We start from the raw sequence: 22,162 nt of genomic DNA, 5'->3' as shown, positions 1-22,162 counted from the left end.
CATGGATGATCTTCGAAAGGACTTCCTTGAACCTATTGGCAAAAATCTTACCCAGAATTTCATGATGATATGTGGGCGTAACGGCCCGTAATGGTGTAAATTTTTTTTTTCCCCAAAAAATATAAAAAATATAGATTAAATCTCGAATATTCTAAGCATTCCAAATATGCATTCATTTATAAATTGGAACATGTTTATGGTGGTGTAACGGTCCACTATTTGGTGAGAAGTTGTATCGGACTGTCTGATTAATTTTTTAACCAGGTAACTTGAATTTGACTACAAAATTCATATATTTAATTTTTTTTTTTAATATGTAATTTATATACTTAACAACTTGATATTATTTCTCCCTATAGTTCTTTAAAAAAAAATGAAATTAAATTTAGGTAGATGGCGTTACCAATTTGGGGCTGACTTGGAGGACCAATCTATTCTCCAAATCAGCCTCAAATTCATGTTATTTATTGTCATTATCCCACTTATAAATTGGTGGACATTTATTGGATAGTGAATCATAAAAAATAAAATAAAATCAAAAGGCCCTATTTTAAAAAATAAAAACTCACAAATTAATAATTAAAACTATTTAAGTAATTTGATTTTGGCATTGTGAGTTAGCAATTGCAGTCCATAATTTAATTGTCAAATTTTAAGTTAATATATGTCTCGTGTACAATTATTTAAGGCTTGAATTAGGAGGGACTCAGATGTAAAGTGCAACACGTGTCAAAGTTTTTTGGGCCCCACCCGTGATGAATGTGTTATATCCATAACGTCCATTCATTTTGCCAAATAATTTTAGGGCATGAGCCCAAAAATGAGGCACATCCAAAGCTCGTGGATTGCACCATAAAAACAACAATAATTAAATGTTCACCGTTAAAAATTTATCGAGGGCTAGAAAAGTTTTAGATCAAGCTGACATGTGTGTTTTCCCTTCATCCACGTCAATGTGACCCACTTAATAAGTTAGATTGAAAATAAACGTTACAGTGGACTTTAAGAAAATTTTAATAGTGAGCATTCTATAACCATTTTTTCCTATGGTGTGGTCCACCTAAGATTTGAATATTACTAATTTTTTGAATCCTAACATAAAATGACGTGGCAAAATGGATGGACGATATGGATAGAAAATATACATCATAGTGGGCCCCACTTGGGTCTGATCACATTGGATGGAAAATAAACGCTACCGTGCGCGTACGAATTATTTAACGTGAAAATCATTATCTTTGTTGCTATTTTTGATGTGGTCCAGGTGATTTGGATATAAGTCATTTTTGGGCGGTGCTCTAAAATGATCTCGAAAATAGATGACGGTGTAGATGTAATAAATACATCACCGTGGAGCCCATATAACTTTGATCTCCTTTTAACCGTCGTACAACTCGAGCTCGAGGAGTGTCAGGCGCTCGTCTTTGCGTGACACGTACCTACACTCGATATTAAAAAAAGGGCAGAGAGGGAAACGAAAAGAAAAAAAGAGGGAAGGAAGAGAAAAGAAAAAAAGAGGGAAAGGGGGAGGAAGAGATTGAGAGAGAGAGAGCGAGAGAGTGAGAGAGAGAGAGAGGAAGAAGAAGAAGAAGAAGAGGAAGAAGCAGCCGCAGCCGCCGCAGCAGCCGCAGCCACAGCAGGGCGCAGCCGCAGCCGCAGCTGCTCGAGAAGAAGAAGAAAAAGAAGAAGAACACATGGTAATAAGCCTTCTCAATATCTAGCTTACACAACACCCTGCTTTTCTTTTCCTTATACCTAGAGTCAATACATTCACGAGCAATAAGGGTATTATCTAATATTTGTCATCCCGCAATTTACACCCCTTGATTCTCATGGATGATCTTCGAAAGGACTTCCTTGAACCTATTAGCAAAAATCTTACCCAGAATTTCATAGGTACCTCCTATTAAGCTAATAGGCCTGAAATCTTTGAGATAATCTACTCCTTCTTAGGAATGTGAGTTATAAAAAGATGCCCCAAGCTCCTTAGAAAGCTCGCTTTGTTTAAAGAATTCTGATATATACTCTAACTGCCAAAACTTCTGATAAAACATAATAGGAAACCCGTTGGGCCCCAGTGCATTATCCCCACACAAAAAAGCTTGAACCAATGTTATCAAAATCGTACGATTCATGATATGAATCATATGATTCATATCGTATGGGTGTACGATTCAAATCATACACCCAAATCGCAAATCCTAAATAATCGTAGGATTATCGTACGAATCGTATCGAATTGTACGATAATCATATCGAATCATATGAATTGCAAGATAATTGCAGACTGCGTAAATGGGCCCAAAATTACTTTAAATTTTTAAATTATTATTATTTTTAATTCAATTTTTCCTTTTCTATGTACCCTTTTTCTCATAAAATATGAAAAAGGCTCTCCTATTAAAAATATGATATTTTTTCTATTGGGGATTTTGATATTCAAAAACCCAAAATAAAGAAATCAAGATATGTTTTGATTCACAATGGAATCGAAGGTCATTTTTTTCTAACATGATTCTACATTCGAGAAAGGTACAAAACAAAATTTTAAGGACTCTTGTATTTTTTTAAGGAAATTTTCTCAAAAGACAACAAAAGGAAACAAAGGAAAAGGACAAGAATCCTTTACTATCATGATATGTATACCATATACATTTTCTCAATTGATAATATCATGATATGTATTACTTTTTTGGTATATGTCGATGGTAAATGGATGATTGATGACTTTTTAATCTTTTATGATTTACGTATATCTTTTCATGTCTTTTATATATAATGTTGTAAATCATAAAATAAAATAAAATAAATCTTATGATTTGTGATTTGATACGATTCAACCCCTACTACGATTTGTGATACGATAACGATTTTGACAACATTTGCTTGAACCTCTTCTTCGAAGAAAGGCGCTTCCAATGAAAGAGAGTCCAGTAGTTAATTCACTAAAATCTAAATTATCCAACCGCGACCTCCCCCACTTCACTCTTTACATCAACTTCTTATAAAAATTTATTATAGCCTCACAAATCCGACTCTTGTCCATAATCCTTGAACCATCCACAACCAGGGAAGAAATTCTATTATTGTGGGCTCTCACATTGGCCATGCTATGAAAGAAACTTGTGTTTTTTGTCGCCATGTTTGAGCCACACTACCCTCGACCGCTGCCGCCATTTAATTTCCTCTTCCTTGCTAGATTGGCCAAAGATAGAGAGCTTTACCCTCTTATCTCTCCCTTCTATCGAAAGACCACCAACTTCCTCTAGAAGGTCTAATTCATGAATTTCTTCAACCATTTTGTCGAATTCCGCCTCCAAAGTTCTAAGGACATCTTTCTTCCACCTATTAATCTGAGCCTTAAATAACTTTATGATCCGGGACAATTAACCACTTGCTCTAAAAGCTCGAACTATTAGAGCATAGCGAATCAATCCATTTATCTCATAGCCCAGGCCCCACATCTCATGGGTTAGGACCTCGGTCGAACCCCCCTCGTGGGCCCCAAATCACATGGGTACCACCTCACACGAGCCACCCGCCTCTCATGGGTGGGGCCCGCCTCACACGAGTCACCCGCCTCATACGGGCCGCCCACCCCGAGTGTCCCCGCATCCCACGAGCTACCCCACTCAAGCCCGATGTGAAATGCCCCTGCATTAATCACCCCCGGTAAGGACTCTCGAACACGAGACCTTCCTCGTGGGCCCCAAATCACATGGGTATTGCCCACCCCGAGTGTGCCCCTGCATTAATCACCCCCAGTGAGGAGTCTCGAACACAAGACCAACCTGACTCTAATACCAATTTGATGCAGGAAAATTAACCACTTGCTCTAAAAGCTCGAACTGTTAAAGCATAGCGAATCAATCCCTTTATCTCATAGTCCAGGCCCCACATCTCATGGGTTAGGACCCGGCCAAACCCCCCTCGTGGGCCCCAAATCACATGGGTACCGCCTCACACGAGCCACCCGCCTCTCACGGGTGGGGCCCACCTCACACGAGCCGCCCACCCCAATTGTGTCCCTGCATCCCACAAGCTACCCCACTCGAGCCCGGTGTGAAATGCCCCTGCATTACTTTAGTTTGTTGGTTAGTCTGAAGCCCGAATAACCTTCGACCGAGAAGGAAGACCACCAATCAATCACAAGTTGCTTAAAGCCATCTATTTCCAGCTAAGAAGCCTCGAATTTGAAAGGTTTTGGACTCCAAGTATCTTCAGGCACTTCCAATAATATCTTTCGGTGCCTAAAGAGTTCTTGGCAAACCCCAATAATTAACAAGAGGAAATTTATCAATCCATTTAGTTGACACCAAAAAGCTACCAACAGGAGACAGAGAAGCATTTTCTTAGCCATTCGACCATGTGCCCCCTCCCAATCAACGAACTCATGGCGATCAACTCACTACACAAAATTCGTCATACTTGTTGTAACCCCCTCCCCTAGATTTTTTGTGAGAAATTTGACGATGTTAAAATCACCCCTGACACACCAAGGAGCCCTCCATCTCTAACTGACACCATCCAATTCTATCGAGAACTGATCCCTTAAACTGTAGGAAGAGGGGCCATAAACAGTAGTGAAGATCCTTTGGAAGCTAGAGGAAATGTCGTAAAAAAAAAAAAAAAAAAAAAAAAAAAACATTTTACCCAAGGTATTCCGTATCAGTATCGGTGGGCATAACGGTGCCCACTGTTACCTATACGAATACGCCCCGTATCGGCCATAACGGTGCAATTTTTTTTTCGTCAAAAAATTATGAAAAAATATCCATTAAATCCGGAATATTCTAAATATTCCAAATATGCATTCATTGATAATTTGGAACGTGTTTATGGTGGTGTAACGGTCCACTCTTTGGTGAGAAGTTGTATCAAACTGCCTAATTGATGCGGACACAAGCGCATTCAAGGTGTACCAACGAAGAAAGCGCTAACCACAAGTGCCGTCCTTGTGGATAGGCGACTATTGAGGAGCTGAAGACCTTTCACATGTGATTGGACATATAGAAGACCCCACTCAGGGAAGACACATGTGAAGGAAGATTGGAGAAAGAATACCGAGCGCCCAAACTTTCCCGTACTATGTTATTTGAGCGTTTTTGACTTAGTTAAGGGTCTTTTAGTAATTTTATGTCTTTATTTGCTTATTCTAGGGGTATTTTAGTAATTTTATGTCTTTATTTACTTATTTAAGTAGGCTAAAGCCCTAAACTCGAATTTTAACTATTGATTAATGAAAAGCAAACCCTTTGGTTGCCTCCTTCCTCTCTTCTCTCTAATGGTGCTTCTTCTCTTCCCTTGATCTTCTTCTTCTAATTTTTTCTTGTACCCCTCCAACTTCTTCAAGGTAATAATTTTCTCCCTTCTATTTTCCAGTTTTGGCTAATCCTTCTTCGATCAAAATCTTGAGAACCGATCTAAACCCTAAACCCCCAAATTCTCAAATCCCTAATCCGAGAAACTTCTTGGTTCTTCGGACTAGTGATCTTCATTGATCGATTGGGTGTGACCATGCAAAATCGGGAGGTCTCATCCCTCGCCGGATCCAACCTAAGTAGTAATTGAATTCCATAATCCATGGTTGTAGTGATGGCCCGCTACATTGCATGTTTCCTTTATGATTTTCTCAGTTATGATGATTACTGTTAGAATTTTAGATCATTTATTCCTTTTATTTCCGTTGTTTAATTGTGTCCATGAGCATGCATCATAATTAGGGATGTCCTGCGTCAAATTTGGTATCAAAGCCTAGGCTTGCATGGTTTTTTGTCTAGATCGAGTTATCAAATTAGGGTTTTGATTTTTCGGTTTAACTTAGGAAAGTTCCAGGTTTAGAAAGTTTTCAATTTTAGAAACTTTCCAATTTTAGAAAGTTCCTAATCTGGAAAATTTCCAGATTTGAGTTGTTTCCTGTTTCAACTTAATTGTGTCAGTTCATAGTAGTTTTGCATTCATCGCATTCATCTTGAAAGTCATAACACCTAGTAGTCTAGTTGGGTAGAGTTTGGTTCAAGTCTTCATTATATGCCCACGAGAAGAGGTAGAGGTTTCGAACTTCAACCTACCATGAATAACGAGCAGTTATCTGAGCAACTTGCTCAATTGATACAAAAGATAATCGCCCTAGAAGCGGGTCAAAGGCGTGAGTTTGCCCGCCTTGAGAACCAAATTACCACTACCATGACCAAGGTGGAGCAACTAGAGGCGTCCCAAAAGAAAAACTCCGCTGTAGGGGAAGATGCGCACTCCCAAGTAGAAGGAATCATTGAAGAACGTGCTGCCACACATGGTGGTAGTGAGGATAGAGATCGTGGTAACGGTCGTGGTGTGGTGCAAGAGGCACGAGCCACATGTGGTCATCAAGACCGCTATGATCCAGATGAGCGTGCGATGAAGAGTATGAGAGTTGAGGCCCCGAGTTTTGATGGGCGCTTGGATCCCAAGGCGTTCCTTGACTGGGTTGCTAACATGGACCACTACTTTTGAGTGGTATGGCATGTCGGAAAACCGTCAAATGCGGTTTGCTAAGATGAAGCTTGTGGGTCAAGCCAAGCTCTTCTAGACCAACACCGAGCGTAGGATAGAGAGAGTTGATAGAGCCCCTATCACACATTGGTATGAGATGAAAGAGAAGTTGAAGGAGAAGTACCTTCCTCTCTCATACCGTCAGAAGCTCCTTGACCAATGGCAATCCTTACGCCAAGGGTCAATGCCTGCCGCTGACTACATCGCTAAATTTGAAGAGTGTGATGCGATGTGATATCCGAGAAGACCCTCTAGTAACGCTCTCGCGTTTCAAGACGGGCCTTTGTGCGGATCTTCAGCGCGAGCTTATTACTCGGCCCTTAACAGACTTAGATGAAGCATATCAAGTCGTGCAGGAGTAAGAGCAATATCTGAAGGCTCTTGTCGTTCGTCGTTTTGAGTCCCGAGACTCCAGTGCTAGATCTAGTTCCCAAGAAACTAGACCTAATATTGGTAGTCAACCTAGGGCACAGGCGACCATTCCGCCTAAGCCTAGGGAGGACAAGGGCAAAGGGGTTCTTGGTGCCAGTCCTAGTAACATGAGCCAAGTGAGGTGCTATGAGTGTGGCAACCTTGGCCACATGTCTAATCAATGTCCTACGAAGAGCCGTGGGAGAGCCTTAGTTATAGGCGAGTCCCACGAGGGTGGAGATGACCAGGGTGATTATGAAGTTGAAGAGTATCACCCTAAAGGAGGACTTACTGATGAAGAAGAAGTGGATGGAGAAGCAACGCTTGCAGTAGTCAGGCGTGTGTTAGCTCAGTCTAGAAGTAGTGCTGACTGGCGTCGAAGTACTATCTTCTACACTATTGTCAAGTGTGGTGAAAAGAATTGTAAGGTGATAGTAGACAGTGGAAGTTGTCAGAATGTGATTTCCACTAGCACCTTAGATCGCTTAAAACTGAAATCCACACCTCATCCAGACCCGTATAAAGTTTCTTGGGTTGACAAGACATCCCTACCTGTCACCCAGCAATGTCTAGTCCCCATCGAGTTTGGGTCATACAAAGAGTCCCTGTGGTGTGATGTTTTACCTATGGATGTGGGACATATTATCCTAGGTAGACCGTGGCTATTCGATAATGATGTCACGATCTTTGGCCGTTCGAATGCGTGTACTTTTATGTATAATGGTAAAAAGATCAAACTTAATCCCATGCCACCTGAGAATACACTAGGGAAGAAGAAGGATGAGAAGGCAAGTAAGCCTAGAGAAATGGGAAAATCCAAACCTAAGTCTTTACATATAATCAGCGCAAGAGAGTTTGAAAAAAAGGCTAAGGAGGATTCTATGGTGTATGCCCTTGTGGCTAGAGAAATTACACCTGAGGTTCCATCAGAGTTGCCCTGTGAGGTGACCTCGGTCCTGAAGGAATACAGTGATGTATTTCCTGAAGACTTACCGAATGAGTTGCCACCTATGAGGGACATACAGCATGCCATTGATCTTGTCCCAGGGTCTACTATACCGAACCTTCCTCACTACAGGATGAACCCTGCAGCGCATGCAGAGTTGAAGAAGCAAGTTGATGAGCTTCTGCAAAAGGGTTTCATCCAAGAGAGTATGAGCCCGTGTGCCGTGCCTGCATTGTTGACGCCAAAGAAAGACGGCACGTGGCGCATGTGTGTGGACAGCCGTGCCATAAACAAAATTACTATCAAGTATAGGTTCCCTATACCTAGACTTGATGATATGCTTGACATGTTGGCTAGGTCCACTATATTCTCTAAGATAGATCTCAAGAGTGGATATCACCAAATCCGTATACGCCCAGGAGATGAGTGGAAGACGGCGTTTAAGACGAAAGATGGGCTGTATGAGTGGTTGGTCATGCCCTTCGGCTTGACTAACGCACCCAGTACTTTCATGCGGGTGATGACACAAGCTTTGAGGCCGTTCATGGAAAAAATCCTGGTGGTGTACTTTGACGATATTCTTATTTATAGTACCACTAAGGAATCACACCTTGAACATTTAAAGAAGGTCTATAGTGTCCTTAGGAAGGAAAAGTTGTACGCTAATATTAAGAAATGTACATTCATGTCTAGCCAAGTTGTGTTCTTAGGATTTATAGTGTCATCTAAAGGGATGCGCGCAGACCCTGAAAAAGTCAGGGCCATAGTTGAGTGGCCAGAACCAAGGAACATTTATGAGGTGCGAAGTTTTCACGGCCTAGCAACTTTTTATCGTCGGTTCATTAGGGGTTTTAGCATGATCATGGCTCCCATTACCGAGTGCATGAAAAAGGGAGAGTTCGTGTGGTCTAAAGCCGCCGTCAAGGCTTTTAAAGAAATTAACGGCAAGATGGTGGAAGCTCCTGTCATGCGTCTACCTGACTTTTCTAAAGTCTTTGTGGTAGCGTGCGATACGTCTGGTGTCGGTATAGGTGGAGTGTTGAGTCAAGAAGGACACCCAGTGGCCTATTTCAGTGAGAAACTGAATGAGGCAAAACAAAAATACTCCACTTACGACAGAATTTTATGCGGTAGTGCAATCCCTGAGACATTGGCGACACTACCTCCTACCGCAAGAATTCGTTTTGTTTTCTGACATGAGGCTTTGAGATATTTGCATTCTCAGAAGAAACTCAACCCAAGGCATGCCAAGTGGGTAGCGTTTCTTCAGGAATATTCGTTTGTTTTGAAACACAAGGCCAGGGTTGAAAACAAACTAGCGGATGCCCTTAGTAGGAGAGTGGCGTTGCTCAACTCCTTGAGTGTAGAGGTAGTCGGATTTGAGCAACTGAAAGATGAATACCCCATATGTCCTGATTTTGGGGGTACTTACGCGTCGCTCTCTGGTGACCAGCATATTATGGGTGAATATGTTCTTAAAGATGGCTTTCTTTTCAAGGGAGACAGACTTTGTATTCCCCGTATGTCCCTTCGTGAATTCCTCATCTGGGAGCTTCATTCAGGAGGGATAGCTGGCCATTTTGGTCGTGATAAGACCATTGCCCTCGTGGAAGATCGTTTCTATTGGCCAAGCCTCAAGCGAGACGTAGCCAAAGTTTTAGAGCAATGTCGAACATGTCAGCTGGCAAAGCAAAGAAAGCAAAATACCGGGCTGTACACGCCATTGCCAGTGCCACATGCTCCGTGGCAGGACATTAGTATGGACTTCGCGCTCGGTCTTCCCAAGACTATAAAAAAGCACGATTCCGTTTTTGTCATTGTGGAACGTTTTCTAAAATGGCGCATTTCCTCCCATGTTCGAAGACGTCAGATGCGTCTCATGTTGCTCATCTCTTTTTTGATGGTGTGGTGCGTCTCCATGGGTTACCTAAAACCATAGTGTCTGATCGTGATGTTCGATTTACTAGCTATTTTTGGAAGACACTGTGGCACATTATGGGAACTCGTTTGCAATTTTCTACTGCTTACCACCCACAAACAGATGGTCAAACTGAAGTGGTAAACCGTAGCCTTGGAAATCTTCTACGTTGTCTAGTGGGTGAACATGTTAAGACTTGGGACCTAATTTTACCAACTGCTGAACTTGCTTATAATGGGTCAGTTAATAGATCTACAGGGTTGATTCCTTTTGAAATTGTAAGTGGTTATAAACCTAGAATGCCCATAGATCTCTTACCTATGTCTGTTACCCAAAGGTCTTCTGAGTCAGCCGATGCATACGCACGCCATATTCATGATTTGCATACACATATTAGACAGCGGTTAAATAAGAGCAATGATGATTATAAAGTTTCAGCTGATTCTCATCGTAGAGTGCAAGAATTTCAAGAAGGAGACTGTAATGGTGCGAATAAGGCCAGAGCGATTCTCTCAAGGATCTGCAAAGAAATTACAAGCGCGTAGTGCTGGACCATTCAAGATATTACAAAAGGTTGGGTCCAACGCGTATCGGGTTGACCTTCCACCTGAAATGAGCATTAATCCAACTTTTAATGTGGAAGATCTAGTCCGTGCCCATACTCCCATTGTTGATACATCGTCCCTTTCATGGCCTTTTTCTGAGTTTGCTACCCAACCCCTTCCACCCCCTCCTCCACCCATTACCCATAAAGAAGCAATTGACGAAATCTTGGATGACGAGATAGTATCTACGAGAGATGGGGGTTTCCAAAGGTATCTTGTCAAGTGGAAAAACAAACCATCGTCTGAATCTACGTGGCTGTCGAGCGACGCATTGCAGGGTATTGATCCAGATCTACTCGAGCGCTACAAAAGTTTCAACTCGTCGGAGTCGAGTTTTTCTCACCCGAGGGGAATTGATGCGGACACAAGCGCATTCAAGGTGTACCAACGAAGAAAGCGCCAACCACAAGTGTCGTCCTTGTGGATAGGCGACTATTGAGGAGCTGAAGACCTTTCACATGTGATTGGACATATAGAAGACCCCACTCAGGGAAGACACATGTGAAGGAAGATTGGAGAAAGAATACCGAGCGCCCAAACTTTTCCGTACTTATGTTATTTGCGCGTTTTTGACTTAGTTAGGGGTCTTTTAGTAATTTTATGTCTTTATTTGCTTATTCTAGGGGTATTTTAGTAATTTTATGTCTTTATTTGCTTATTTAAGTAGGCTAAAGCCCTAAACTCGAATTTTAACTATTGATTAATGAAAAGCAAACCCTTTGGTTGCCTCCTTCCTCTCTTCTCTCTAATGGTGCTTCTTCTCTTCCCTTGATCTTCTTCTTCTAATTTCTTCTTGTGCCCCTCCAACTTCTTCAAGGTAATAATTTTCCTTCTATTTTCCAGTTTTGGCTAATCCTTCTTCGATCAAAACCTTGAGAACCGATCTAAACCCTAAACCCCCAAATTCTCAAATCCCTAATCCGAGAAACTTCTTGGTTCTTCGGACTAGTGATCTTCATTGATCGATTGGGTGTGACCATGCAAGATCGGGAGGTCTCATCCCTCGCCGGATCCAACCTAAGTAGTAATTGAATTCCATAATCCATGGTTGTAGTGATGGCCCGCTCCATTGCATGTTTCCTTTATGATTTTCTCAGTTATGATGATTACTGTTAGAATTTTAGATCACTTATTCATTTTATTTCCGCTGTTTAATTATGTCCATGAGCATGCATCATAATTAGGGTTGTCCTGCATCACTAATGAATTTATGAACCTGACAACCTAGTATTGGCTATAAATCTTTTATATTTAATTATCTAACTATATAATATCAATATGAATTAATTAGAATGAATCTAATACCAAAATATCTCATATTTGTAGGTATTGGTGTATTACATACCTTGTGACTTGTGTACATTTTATTTCAACATACAATCTAGGGACTTTTATGTCTAATTATATAATTCATATATCTAACAAATTAATATAATTTTTCCTATGAAATCTTAAGAAAAAATTTGAAATTATATTCAAGTAAATAGGGTTGTCGATTTAAAGCTGATTTGGTGGACCATTTGATGCCCCAAATCAACGTTAAATTCATGCAATCTATTGGCACTTATCTCACTAATGGATTGGTGGATATTTATTAAACAATGAAGAATGAAAAATATCAAATGATCCTATTTCAGAAAAACAAGTGTTTGCAAATTAACGGTGAAAATCATTTAAATAATTTAATTTTGGAATAGTGACATGGCAACAATAGTGCCACAATTTAATTTATTAATTTTGAGTTAATGTATGCCTCATGGACAATTTTTACGGCCACATACATAGGGCCCACCACGATGTATGTATTGTATATCAATGACATCCATCCATTTTATCAAATCATTTTAAGGCATGGTCCAAAAATGAGGTAGATCCATATCTAAGGTGGACCACTAGTGGGTGAGGCCTTGAAATTGGGGTCCACCTTAATGTATTTGTATATCCATGTCGTCAATCTATTTTGCCAGCTCACTTTAAAGCATGATCCAAAAAAAACATGCAGATTTAAACCTTAGGTGGACCGCTAGTGAATGATGCCCTGAACATAGGACCCACCTTAAATCCTTGATGCATTTGTTGCATATCCATGTTGTCCATCCTTTTTGCCAACTCATTTTAGGGCATAGTCCAAAAAATGAGGCAAATCCAAATCTTTGGTGGACCACACAGTAGGGATTGAATTCCCACAATTAAAACTTTTATTATTATTTTTTTTTTTAAGCTATGACTTTTGTTTTCCTTGATCCAGGTCCATGCAACCTTATCAGTAGGTTAGATGGTACATAAACATTACAGTGAGCCATAATAAGTTTTTAATAGTGGACATTCAATCCTACTATGCGGTCCACTTGAGATCTGGATCTGCTTCGTTTTAGAGAACATGCCTTGAAATGATCAGGAAAAACTGATGGGTAGCATGGATACGTAATACAACACATAAATCAAGGTGGGCCACATGCACTAAAACAATGCAAGTGCACAGTGGGCATTCAATCCTATTGTGCGGTCCACCTGAGATCTGGATCTGCTTCATTTTAGAGACCATGCCCTGAAATGATCAGGAAAAACTGATGGGTGGCATGGATATATAATACAACACATAAATCAAGGTGGGCCACATGCACTAGTGCACAGTAGGCATTCAATCCTACTATGCGGTCCACTTGAGATCTGGATTTGCTTCATTTTAGGGACCATACCTTGAAATGATCAGGAAAAACTAATGGGTGGCATGGATATATAGTACAATACATAAATCAAGGTGGGCCGCATGCACTACAACAGTGCAAATGCACTAAGGGCGTGTGTCGCAGACCACTTAAACAAATAAGGTGACAGCCACGCACCCATTCATTTTTTTCCAGACCGAGAGAGAGGGAGAGAGAAATGAGAGGGAAAAAGAAAAAATGAGAGGGAAAGAAAGGGGAAATGAAAGAGAAGAAGAAAATGAGAGGAAAAGAAAGGGAAAACGAGAGGGGTAGCTGCAGCAGGACCACAACCGCAGCCCGAGAAGAAGAAGAAGAAGAAGAAGGAGAAGGAGAAGGAGAAAACGGGAGGGGCAGCTGCAGCAGGGCCGTAGCCGCAGCTCGAGAAGAAGAAGAAGAAAGAGAAGAAGAAGAAGGAAGGAGAGAAAAAAAAGGTATGTTTTTTTTTCTTTTCTTCTTTTTTTCATTTTTTCCTATTTTCTTTAGGCCGGTAACAGTTGTTACAATACCGTAACAGCCATTAGAAAGGGTGGCTGTTACGACCCCGTAACGCATAACGGTGACGGCCGTTACCGTTACGTATCGACCGTTACGGTGGAAACGTAACCGTTTTTGAACACCCTGATTTTACGATACAGTGCTTATATTGCCATACAGAACATTCTACCATATCATGCAACAAATTTATCAAGATCCATTCGTGACACGATATGACCCTTCCAATGTTCTCAACACTGATTGATATAAGATGTGCCCGTGAATAGGCAGACCACGCTAGCATTACTAGTCTAGCAACAATGCATCCGCGCTTAGTATTCCACTTTTTTCATACACATAGATTGTAGTAAATTGACCAAGATGAAGAAACGCCCAAATAATACACAAATCTAGGAAATGCATCATGAAAAAAATGAAGGTTAATTTAGCGAAGAACACTCCAGATGTGAAACACATTTAGAGGTCCAATACAAGTCAAAAAGTGATGGGCCACTGTTATGAGGACCTTCTTTGACTTTTTTAGCCAGTGGTTGATAAGATGTTGAATTTTGGCATGGATGGTACGCTAAGGATCATTTCTTGACTATGCAAAGTCACACTCGATGGAATCATAGTTGGTGTGGGTGTCAAACACCAGTGAATAGATATTCAAGACCAAATTTACTTATGACCAACAAAATAAAGAATTGTAATTTAGGAGTCGTTTGGCACCATGGATTGTGGGGGGGAGGGGGTTGAGGGAATTTCAAATCCCCTGATATGTTTGGCACCATAAAGTAACTGGGTGTTCCAAATACCCTCAAAGAGGGGGTTTGAAATCCAAGGTGAAAGCTTCGATTACATCTAAAACCCTTCCAAGAGTTACATTTGTAACATGTGTGTCACTAGACTATTAATCTATTGGGCACATGGCCCACTGATGATATCCCAAAACAATTAGATAATCAAATGCATCACTATAATTACTTTAATACGATGATCTGCACCGTCCAAACATTGTCCATGTAAATCAACGGTTAAAAATCGTTCCTTAGTCACTCAAATGTGTTCTTGTGTTTGTAGCCCATCCGAGACTTGGGATTTCATCATTTTCAGGGAAAGTATATATTTCAACGGGCTTATTACAACCATTGTGTCAAACATTACATATGTACACTAATTAGAGATATTAAACTTGATTTAGTAATTAAATTCAAACCCCTATAAATATACTTCGCATAGCTACTTTTGGATTACAGGGGATTCTGACTTCAGGGTAGCAAACACAACAGGAGGATTTCAAATCCAGGGGATTCGGAATCCAGGGGGTTCCAAATCCACGCTCCCAAACAGGCCCTTAGGGTTTCCATGGAGAGAGATTGTTAGCTAAAGCCCTCTTCAGCAGCTACGATGTCATTTCAATAGTCAGCTATCCCAAGCGCATTAGAAAAATTACAACTTGATAATTGTATGTAGAAAGGCCTCAATCTGTGTAGAAAAAGACACTGACCTGAATGATTGGAAACACTAAAACCCACCGCTTCTTGTAAACGTAATGAAATCCATAAACAGCACCGAAAACAATCCCCCGCACACATAACCCAATCAATCCTGCTCCATCGAACAGGTCAGATTCCCTGCAGAAGGAGACAGCTGAAAGAGACCCTGCGAACACGCATCCGACCATAAAGAGAAGAAGCCCTAGGGATTTCTTCGCGCGGCGGCGGAAATCGACGGTCGAGAAATCCGGAGAGCCTCCGGCAACGACCGATCTCAGGAAGAAGCGGAGGAGTCCGACTGTAAGGTCGGAGACGGAGGCGGAGGGATCGGAATGAGGGGAAGATATGAGGAAGAGGGAGAGGGAGAAAAGGAGGAGAGCAAGATGGAAGGAGAGGAAGGAGAAGAGAGAGAGGAGAGAGAAGAGGGGAGAGAGGAGAAGGGTTTTATAGAAGAGGAAGGTGGGAGTGCAGCAGATTGATTGCCAGATTAGAAACCCTAGCCAGCGGTTTTTGACAATTTCTTGCAGCATCTCTGCAGAGAGAGAGAGAGAGAGAGAGAGATTTGGGTTTACGGAGATTTAGGGGAAGGTTTTGGAGGAGGTTTGTGGGGGAGGCGGGAATATCGCCTGCGAGAATAGTGGTGAATTTGATAATTTACAAAATTGCCCCTAGCGCTCCTCGCTGGAGACGGAGCGAAGCGGTAAGGGCTGCAAGTTGGGCTCGGATTGACCCGACCCGAGTTCCGGTACGGCGTGTCGGGTTGTCCGGGTCCTCGGAACAGGTTCGGGTTGGAAAATGCCAACCCAATTTGAAATACTCTTGGGTTTGGATTTAGCAAGTTCAGGTCAGGTTTAAGGTTAGGTCGCTGATAATAATATGTATTTGGCTGGGGTTCAGTCGGGTCGAGAGTGCAGGTATTCCGCTTGAGTTCGGGTTAAGCAACTTGTTTAGGGAAAGGGATCCTCCTGGGATCAGCACCATCAGCCCTTCCCAAATATTAGAGTCACATTCATACTTAGGGGTTCTAAGTGGGCCTAGGGTTGCCTTGGGGTTAACGCTAGTGTTGGAGTTATGCCCTAAAAAATTCACTACTACATTAAATTTTTAGGTTTTGCGGGAGGTGGAAATATCGCCTACAAGAATAGTGGTGAATTTGATAATTTACAAAAATGACCCTATGCACTCCTCGATGGAGATGGATCCAAGGGGTATGGCTGCAAGTTGGGTTCAGATTGACCCAACTCGGATTCAGGTACAACATGTCGGGTTGTCCAAGTCCTCGGGTCAGGTTTGAGTTGGAAATTGCCAACCCAATTTGAAATACACTTGAGTTCGAGGTTAGCAAATCCAGGTCAGGTTTTGGGTTAGGTAAGTGATAATTAGGGGTGTACATCGAGTCGAACTGGGTCAAGTTGGCCTCAACTCGACTCGGCTCGGCCACTAGCTGACCCCAGCTCGAACTCGGCTCGACTCGGTCTTCGAGCCTAACTGGCCAGCTCGGCTCAGTTCAGTCAACAACTCGAGCCGAGTTCGCCTGTGCAGCATTTTCACAAACACATGGACTGTACCTTCAAAATCTCACTGTATATAAAACATCAGCAATGGTTTTACAAGTATTTTATCAAATACCTTCTAAGCAACATAAAAATCAAAAACAAAAAGCATTTGTTTTATATACATATATTTCAAAAATTGTCACGCCCAAACTTGGAAACCGGCTCACAAAATTCTCGATCGTTGAATCGCACCGACAACCTCCGTAGTACCCCATTATCGGCTCCGGCACCCATACACCAGGTTACGATCCTGGGATGCTAAAAGGAGGATTTTTAATCATGATTTGATTCATAATGAGCATAACCATAAGCATAACCCACGAGCAATAACCACAAGAACACCATTACAAAATCCACTATGATCAAAAACTTTGATTACAAGGTGTATAAAAGGGAAATACAATATAATGAAAGCAACAAAACTCCAAAAGCTTGACCGCACGCTCCAACCGCGATGAGACTATGGCTGCGTCCGGCGTCAACTGTACGCATCAATCGTGCATAAGCATAGAAAGCTTAGAGGATGGTGTAAGTGTATGCGAATGGCGTGCTCATAATGCAAGGTTAGAGTAATGCGGAGTCATCGATGTGTATATGAATGCAATCAGCCGTACCTATGTGGTGCAAAATATAAATGATATCGGCCATATTAAGGCCATGCAATGCATAATGCAAGTCAAGCATGTCAATCCACATCCACATATCAATACAACTCCTCATAGAGCATCAAATTAGTACGGTTCTCAGCTCTAGATAATCACCGGGGTCTAGTATACTCTACGCCACTTGTCGCCCCTATCCGAACGCACAACCGGGAGAGTAAAAGAGACATCACTATCCGCCGCTAATATCGGGCTCGGCTCGTCAATAGCGGACTCATTCCTCGTGGTCAAACTCAACCTAGAAATTGCCCCCTCACTCGGGCGGGTAAGGTCACACCCCTTTCCAACCGACCACGACACGGTGGGAGATGCGGCCTACCTGGTATACAACCCTCGTGCACTCGTGTATCCACTCGGTCTCGACGTTAGAGTCGTCCTCTGGTACCATCGGGTTTAGGAATTTTCACCCAAGGATATATATGGCACCCCATGTTGTAACAATATTTTCGGTATCAATCCGGCCATCCACGATGTGTCTATGGAGGCTATGGCCCGATGTCACGGGCATAAAATAATCACAATCACACAATGCCGGTGCATGAATCACCCTACCAAACATGCAACAATCATGCGCATATTAAGCGCTCATGTAGGGCAACTCTGCCTATCAGAAAGCCCATAAACAATCCGTCGTAGGCATATGCTATGTTCGATTACTCCTCGGATCGTGCATACATATGATGCGTATGATCATGAATCATGAACATGTTATATGGTAATGGGCTCTGTTCGTAACGAAGATGGGCTTAGACGACCTACACACTACAAGTATGGGCCTATCAATGGGCCTTAAGGAGAGTGACAATGCGGAACATTAAACCAACATTATCCTTACAATGTGGACGTCAAACCATCATTGCTTCCAAGGCATAGCCTACTATAAAGGTCAACACATAAAATATGGTGGAATCACGTTATAATGGGCCTCATGTACATCCTATTGGGCCTCAACCCATGGGCCTCCAATACATCAAATGGGCCTCATGTACATGGGTCTCGTATACATCAAGATGGGCCACAACTACATCAAGATGGGCCTAATCACATGGGCCTTATATTCGTCAAGTGGGCCACACTAGTGGGCCTTGAATACATCAAAATGGACCCTCATATGGTAAGTGGGCCACATCACACGGGCCACACGTATATCAAATGGGTCGTACTCAAATATCAGTGGTGATAATGATTTCCACTATTAAAATTTCCAAGGCCCGCCATAACATTTATTTCCCATCCAATCTGATCATAAGGTCCCAAAGGATGTCAATGGTTGGACAGTTTGGATGAAGAGTGTGGTCCACATGATAAATAGATCTGTCTTATTTTGGTCTCAAGCCTAAAAATTATCTGTTAAAAATGGTTGGACGGTTGGATGCAACACATGCATCATAGTGGATCCCATAAGGATGGGAAGGATGGACGACAAAGATGAGGTACATACCTCATGGTGGGGCCCACACTAATGGAAGGTGTAGATCACAATACATACATCAATGGGTCCCATGTGGGGCCCACCATAATGTTCATTTTCCACCCAACATGGTTACACAGACATGGGGGCCCACTATAATGTTTGTTTTCCATCGAACCTGTTGAAGGTCATGTGGACATGGGGCCCACTGTAATATTTATTTTCCACCCAACCTATTAATATGGTCACACGCTTCACAGGGCCCACCGTAATGTTCATTTTCCACCCATCCTGTCTGATAAGGGAGGAAAACAAATATCATTTTGATTCAAAACTTCCCTAACCCAAGAGGGTTTCAATGGCAGACGTCAATCCACACTGTTCCCTATCACGTGGGCCACCTGAGGAACGTACACGGTGATTTTTTTGGAGGGGCCATAGCTAAAAGGGAGGCCCACCAAATGCACGGTGAGGATGTTCAACTCACATCATGGTGGGGCCGGAGGTGGGGCCCATTGACCCGTGTAAAGCAGCGGACGCTGCTTGCTGCAGCGTCCAGAGATGCTGATGGCAGCAACATCTGTTGTATAATATTTTTTATCAATTTTCGAATTAGTGATAGGTGGGGCCTGCATCGGAAGAATCCACTCCACCATTGGATCTTACGGCTTATAAGACCGACCAAATGAGTCTAATATGTGGCATGTTTTGGCAAGTAAAAAGATCAAGGTGGGTTTCAATAAACACCACTATTTCCTATGGTATGGCCCGTCAGAAAATGGGATCAACTTCATTTTTGGCTCAACGCCTAAAATGGTCAGGAATGGAATAGACGACATGGATATAGCTTGTACATCATGGTGAAGCCTATATGAATGATCCACCCCAAAAGTTCAATATAAATATTATATTATATTTTATTAGCTTGTTAGTACTCACCCATGTCGGTACACACACTCAATGTTAGCTACCCCTCACTCTCATCACGTCCAGCGTCCAAAGACGCTGGAAGGCATGGATATAACACAAGCATTATGGTGGGTCCCACATGGCCGTGGCCCACCTGTTTTGGATCAGCGATATTTGTGTTTTCCTTCCATCCAGGCCCGCTAATGGGCTAGACGGTGTAAATCAACACATCCTTCGTGGGTCCCACGATGATGGATGGCATAGATGAGTTACATACTTCATGGTGGGATCTATCCGGGTGGGCCACACGATCATATTATCACAAAGAAAATAAGGAAAGAGAAAGAAAGATGAGAGAAACGTGATGGAGGGGCCCCACACTATGGGCCCCACATGATACAACTCATACATCAAAATAGGTCTCACCAACAAGTGGGCCCTAAAATAAGAATTCAATGGTGGATCACCCACCTCTAGGCCTTCTCCTTGATCCCTTAGCCTCCTTAGCTCCTTGCCTTCTCTTTTGATGGTGGTTGATGGGGTTTTGATGGTGGGGATGAGAGATGAGAGGGTGGGCCACACTTGTTGTTTGGGAGAGAGGGAGCTTGGATGTGGGATGTTGCTTGGGAGATTTTTAAAAAATGAGGGAGAGAGAGAGAAGTGACGGGATGATAAGGATGGGTGATGGGTTGTAAGAAAGGGATGAGTGGAGTGATGGATGAAGTGATGTAAGGGTTGACTTTGGGTAGCTTGTGTGAGAGAGAGATAAGGAAAGGATGGGTTGTTGTACTTGACTTGATATGTGATGTGTACTTGATTGATTGATTAATGGGATAGGTCATAGAGATTCTCTCAGAATTCGTACGCGCGGCGTTTTCTTCGAAATGAACACGGGCCCATAACTTCTAGTCTGAGTATCTGATCGGTGCGCGAGTCTCGGCTTTGCACCCGCGACGACGATGCGGTCGCTATGATACAAGTTTTGGTTCGAGATTTGGTATTTGGATTAAACCTGCTTGTGCCTTGTTTGAATTTGGTTCGTAAATCTATGGCCTCGATCATTCTAAATCCTTAGGGAATACTGTAAGTGTTCTAATGTATAAAGCACACTCTTGTTTGTTAAATTTTGATGAGACAAAATAGCTTATGATGTGGTTCACATAATGTTAATCAAGATGGAAAGTTCAAGAAGAAACTTCAAATGATCAAGATGGAAAGTTCATGACATGACTTCAAGACATGCTTTATACTAAGATCAAGACCTTCCTGAAGTTTAAGTTAAGAAGTAGATCAAGACGGAAAGTTCATCTTCAAGATAAATTCTACTTCAATTCTAGTAAAAGATCAAGCTTCATCTTAAAGCCCTATCGAAGACTCAACTAGAAGATCAAGCTCCAAAAAGTTCAAACTACTTCATGTCAGTCTTTCCAGATATAATTGACCTTAGAAAGACCTTAGGATTAGGTCCTTTCAAAACATAATCATATATGGGTTTTTATGCTTAATATAGACTAATCTTCGAGAAAAATAGATTTTTCTGTTGCTTCCTCGACCAGTCAAGCAAACTGTCCGACTAGTCTAGGGTTGATCAACTTGAAGTCCAGTAACTATATTTTGGCACCCTCGACCAATCGAAGCCCATGCTCGACCAGTCAGACAGGACCCTCGACCAGTCGAGCATGGTCCTCGACCAGTCGAAGAACTGTTTTATCCGATCGCGCTCAAAATTTGAAATTTTGTTAGATCTCAGACGAGTCGAAGCAACAACATTTCTAACTATAAATAAACGTCTTCTCTCATTTCGAAATTACTCATCCATGTTAGTAAAAGCCTTCACCAAGAGAGAGAGAAATACCTACTATCTTCAAGCTATTACATGGTATTTTAATATTTTGTTTAAATAACTTTTTGTTTTAATTCATTGATCTCTTTTTCATGAATCTTATTCTTTAAAGAGAGTAATTACTCTTCTTTGAGATCTTGAGGAATTCAAACAAGTAGCCTTTGGTTTGAACTAATTTAAAATCAATCTAGAACTTAGAACCCTTGTTTGTGTTACTAGACATTGAACATTCTAATTCAAGTGAAGCGATGCTACAGGCTACATCAAAAATGTCTTCAATGAAAAGATAAGTACAATTCCATTATTTATATTTTGGTTTCTTTGAGATAGCCAGAAAATCTCATGTGTTGGTTTTGACTGAGATAGCCAAAAAATCTCAGTGTGGGGGTTTTTTTTTTTAATTATGATAAGCCCTTTAAAATCACAACTTTGTAAGGTTTTAAGGTGAACCTGTGAAAACCTTGTTTGTAGTAAAATCTAATATCACATGGGTTAAAAATACTTGTAAACTGTCTGGGCAATTTTACTCAGTGAGACCACAATCGAACTCACATGTACTTTTATTTGCGCGTTTTCTATAATACTTTAAAACTAGAATTAAAACTAAATATGAAATTAATTTTTAAGAAGTAATCATTGGAGTTAAGATAATTTAAAGAAAAATCAATAAAGCAAAACATTAGAGCACA

General features: G+C 41.6%; 1 protein-coding gene across 1 annotated transcript in view; it reads right to left on the bottom strand.

Moving 5' to 3' along the window:
* The window catches only part of LOC131243048 (uncharacterized), a 36,241-nt gene extending 20,453 nt beyond the window's left edge, over nucleotides 1-15,788 (bottom strand). Inside the window, exon 1 of the mRNA XM_058242110.1 lies at nucleotides 15,104-15,788. Within this exon, the coding sequence (XP_058098093.1) occupies nucleotides 15,104-15,622 (519 nt within the window). The 5' untranslated portion in view covers nucleotides 15,623-15,788. The remainder of the gene's footprint in view (nucleotides 1-15,103) is intronic.
* Between the last annotated feature and the right edge of the window lie 6,374 nt (nucleotides 15,789-22,162).

The sequence above is a fragment of the Magnolia sinica genome, chromosome 4 (genome assembly GCF_029962835.1).
Source record: "Magnolia sinica isolate HGM2019 chromosome 4, MsV1, whole genome shotgun sequence".
NCBI classification, from domain to species: Eukaryota; Viridiplantae; Streptophyta; class Magnoliopsida; order Magnoliales; family Magnoliaceae; genus Magnolia; species Magnolia sinica.
Note: the sequence above shows the minus strand (reverse complement) of the source record. Positions and strands in the feature narration are given on the sequence as shown.